Below are 4,345 nucleotides of genomic sequence, written 5' to 3'. Positions count from 1 at the left end.
AATCGACGGATAAGAACAACGACATCAACCATGCGACAAACTTAATTCAAGATGCTGACAATGCTAAAAAGGTGAGATATTATTTCCCTCATCTGTTCTTAATGAAACTTGAGTTTCATAAAGTTTAAATCATTTTCCCTCATCAACTAGGTTATTCTTAGGCTCAGCTCACACTACATCGACTCAAATCGTACGACTCCAGTCGAGGATACTCCAGTCTCTTGACCTTCCTTGCTCTTTCCTAATAATGTCCTAGTAATGACTTTCTTGCTCATATACCTAATAATTGACTGCATGTCGTTGTATAAAACAGGAATTTATTGTCTTCTACCATCAACTTTTTTTGAAATTTTTAATGAGTTTAATTATAAGTTTTTTTTTTTAATTTTTAAGCTGCGCCCAGACTTCATGAGGTTGTACAAAGAAGGGAGGAAGTGGGAATCCGATCGAAGTGAAATTGAAACTATATACGAAGACTTAATGCTGTGATAGTAGATTACTTACAGGTATGTCTTTTTTACAAATTGCTCAACACACATATAGGGCCGGTTCTGTGCTCGGGATTTAGCTAAGCTCTAGACTTTAAAAGCTGGAGTCAGAAAATTGGCTTTCCGAACGTGGCGTAGTCGCAGTAAATAGTTGCAGCCAGGACTGCAACCCACGTTTAATTAATTCGAAAATAAACTAGAAAAGACATAAAATAAAGAGAAAATAGTGTAAAGTTTCAGCTATTTGAATTATTTAGGTATGTGTCATTTCGTCAAGGAAAACGTTTCCATATAGAAATGAGAAATAAAGTTTATCATAAAAACTGCGACTACGCCCCGTTTCGGAAAGCCAATCTGGCTCCAGCTGTTTAAAGTCTAGAACTTAGCTAAATCCCGAGCTTGGAAACCGGCTCATAAATATTTCAAGTATCACAAATTATATAATTTGGTAGATAATTCCTTGCACTAAAAGGAATTCAACCAATTAAAAAATTAAGAATATTTTAGCAAGTAATGACATTGTTAATGACGTTTAGAATTTTAACATGGGTATAATTTTTGATGATTTAAGTGAAATTTTTCGTGATTGTAAAGGAAAATTTTTGTTTGGATTTGTATTTTTAAATTAATTAATCTGTTAAATTCAAAATTATTGTAGTACATACATTTTTTGGACTCAAAATAGTATGTGAATTAAGTTATCATTTACATAACCTCTAGACTGTGTATTCCAAATTAAGGTTTAAAGCAGTTTTGGGCGGATGCCTGTTGTTTTTACCTGCATTGTATCTATTGTCTATGAATAAATGATTGATTGATTGATTAATATATTTGTTTTGACAGGAACTAACTGTTTAGAAGTTATATCTTTATTTCACTGAGTTAGTGATAGTGAATTATTTCAATTATTGTATTGTGTTTTTTGTCAAAATTAAAAATTATTTGATTTGAACCAGACCAAGAGTTCTATTTAGAAGTTGGTTTAATTGAACCGAAATTAATTGACTTCATCAAATAACTCCTTCTTAGACATTCCCCCAAGATGAATTTATTTTATTTCATTTTACAATCACAATATCAAATTAATGATTGGGAGAGAATCAACAGGATGATCCAAAAACTGGTTCTTCCCTAATTTTGATAAATAGTCCAAATGTGGTATGTAAACACTTTAATGAAAATTTACAGTCCAAATATACATTATACTAAAAATGTTGTATCTGGTTTAATTGAACCGAAATTAATTGACTTCATCAAATAACTCCTTCTTAGACATTTTCTCAAGATGAATTTATTTTATTTCATTTTACAATTACAATATCAAATTAATGATTGGGAGGGAATTAATAGGATGAACCCAAAACTGTTTTCCTAATTTTGATAAATAGTCCAAATGAGGTTATGTAAATACTTTTATAAAAATGTACAGTCCAAAAATACGTTATACTAAAAATGTTGTATCTGGGTTGATCAGAAAGATGAAACTAATGAAATTATCGCAGTTGAAAATATATTAATAATTTGAAAAATATTTAAAAACTTGATAAATTTGAAGCAAGAAAAAAATAATTTATGAATTATTAATAGTGACTATTTGTGTGTACAGGATACTCTAGAAAGTATGGTGAAATGTGTGGAGGAGCAATGTCCGACAGTGTTTGGGAGTGAGCGTGTGCAGGATGACGTCCGTAAGATGTGTCAACAAAAAAGTCGTTTGGAGCCTGAATTTGTGCGAACATGTATTTTAGAGCAAGCTGGAACAAACATCATGAACAAAGTCAAGTAAGAATCTATCGATGCTGCTATATTCATAAAGTGCTCTACATTTTATTTATTCATTTACCACAATGCAAATTACACTAATGTAATAACATTGGTTGATAAAATAATAAGGTAGTCGTCCTTGTGCTATTTCTCTTCCAAGTTTATAGGTGACAAAGTCCAAGATAAGGCTAGAATTTCACGTGTACAATTTTATAATAAAATTTTAGACGAAAATAAACATGAAAACTATAAACTTTGAATTTAGATGGCTTGAATTAATAAATGTATTAGAAATATTCCTCTCAATTACCACTTGTAACGAATAATATTGAATTATTTAAGAAAATTTGGAACCATTGAAGAAACACAAACTTGTAAACACTGAAGCTCAGCTTTATGTTTGTAATTTATTTATTTATTTATTCGTAGATACAATTGTTATGTATCTTGAGTATCTACAAATCATTTGAATATGATCATTTGTAATTTCAGATTTAAACTCAAGGGAGATGGTTACATTACTCGTTGAACAATCAGTAATATTTTGATCATTCAATTTCAACTGTTATTTACTTTATTATTGAATACTTCAATTTTTACAGTGAGCTGAGGATGGCTTAGGGAAACGGAAAAAATGAAAATTATGTCATTTCCACAGATAAATTTCATAAATCTAGTAAACTTTAAACGAAAGGTCATGCCAAAACTGCCTCCAAAATATAGTTACTCTTGTGAAAACTATGATCGGTCACTATTCTGTATCTGTATCTCAATTACATTATTTCATTTCATTTTTATTTTATTTTTACAAGAAAACACTGGATGGGAAGTTAAGAAGTATGCTCCTTGTACTATTTCTCTCCCAAATTTAGATAATATTTTAGAAGTTCAAAATGAGGTTATGATTCCACCTCTCTGAAATTTAGTCTTTTTTCACTCAAAAACAACAAAAAATAAGAATTTTGAATTTTTACTGTTGTGAAACAGGGTAGAAAACAAAAATATTACAATCAAATAACTATTAATTAAAAATTTTAAATATAACTTTTTTTTTATTCTAATATGTCTATTTTGGTTGTAATTTTATGGCTAAAACATTTGAATTTGAGTCATCAACGCACTGTGACGTGATTGAATTACTGCTTAGACAATTAGTGATATTTTATCACTGTTCTTCTACTAATACTATTGAATACCTCTCTTTTTCCAGTGAACTGAGTTTGGCGGTAGCATCTCATGTATCGGATCGGTTAACAGATGAAGTTATTGAATCCCTGTCGAAAAGTCATAAATCGTTGGTAAGTCTCAATAATAAGATAAGATAAGATTCTTTATTTCGCAACCAATTTACAACAACAGTACAGCGCACAAAACTAAAAAAAAAGATAGCAAATAAGAATAATAAAAAACAATACTTAAGAGAACTTTTTAACCGAATAAATATGAAACTTGCTGATAATACTAATTGTATTAATTCTCATTATAGGATGATGGAATGTAATCTAGCACAGCTACACTGTTTTACAAAAATTCACCATAATTAATGCACGAAATAAAATACTGCATGCAAAGACCTTGATAACGAGGTCACGTTTGCATTAAATATAGGTAAAAGGTTACCTTAAATCATTCAAAATTAACATTGCTGTAAAAATAACAAAGTCTGTCTTGAAACAGATTTGACAGAAAAAAATTAAATTATGTGTTAATCAATCATTGATCTATTGTCTAATAAAATGAAAAACTATTATTTATGAGAATAAGATGAGCCTACAATGTCAATGAATTTTTTCCGATGCGCTGTACATTCCATAGTGCTGCGGCTGTGGGAGACTAGTGTTGGAAAGTCTGGGGACTAGGCAGACTTCGCGCCAGTTTTTTTCGGAGAGTTTTTACAGGCATTTCCGCGAGAGACGTTTTCGTGACGCGTCAGAGTTCAAAATGCAGCGTTCCTCGAGCAACGTAGTGTGACGAGGACAGCAAATTTTGTTGATCAATGAAAATTTTTCATACTCGAATATCCAAGACACATCTTGATATTAGATATCTTGATATTATTGATCAGTGATAATATTTTCTAAAAAGTTTGCGTC

General features: G+C 30.4%; 1 protein-coding gene across 1 annotated transcript; it reads left to right on the top strand.

The window, feature by feature from the left end:
- Positions 1–466: 466 nt before the first annotated feature.
- Positions 467–3,550, top strand: LOC120349300 (F-actin-uncapping protein LRRC16A-like; the record flags this gene model as incomplete). The annotated part of the gene is made up of 3 exons (XM_039419264.1): positions 467–506; positions 2,095–2,270; positions 3,463–3,550. Coding segments are annotated over exons 2-3 (249 nt in total), but the record flags the coding sequence as incomplete, so codon positions are not given.
- Between the last annotated feature and the right edge of the window lie 795 nt (positions 3,551–4,345).

This window comes from Nilaparvata lugens, unplaced genomic scaffold (assembly GCF_014356525.2).
Source record: "Nilaparvata lugens isolate BPH unplaced genomic scaffold, ASM1435652v1 scaffold9205, whole genome shotgun sequence".
NCBI classification, from domain to species: domain Eukaryota; kingdom Metazoa; phylum Arthropoda; class Insecta; order Hemiptera; family Delphacidae; genus Nilaparvata; species Nilaparvata lugens.
Note: the sequence above shows the minus strand (reverse complement) of the source record. Positions and strands in the feature narration are given on the sequence as shown.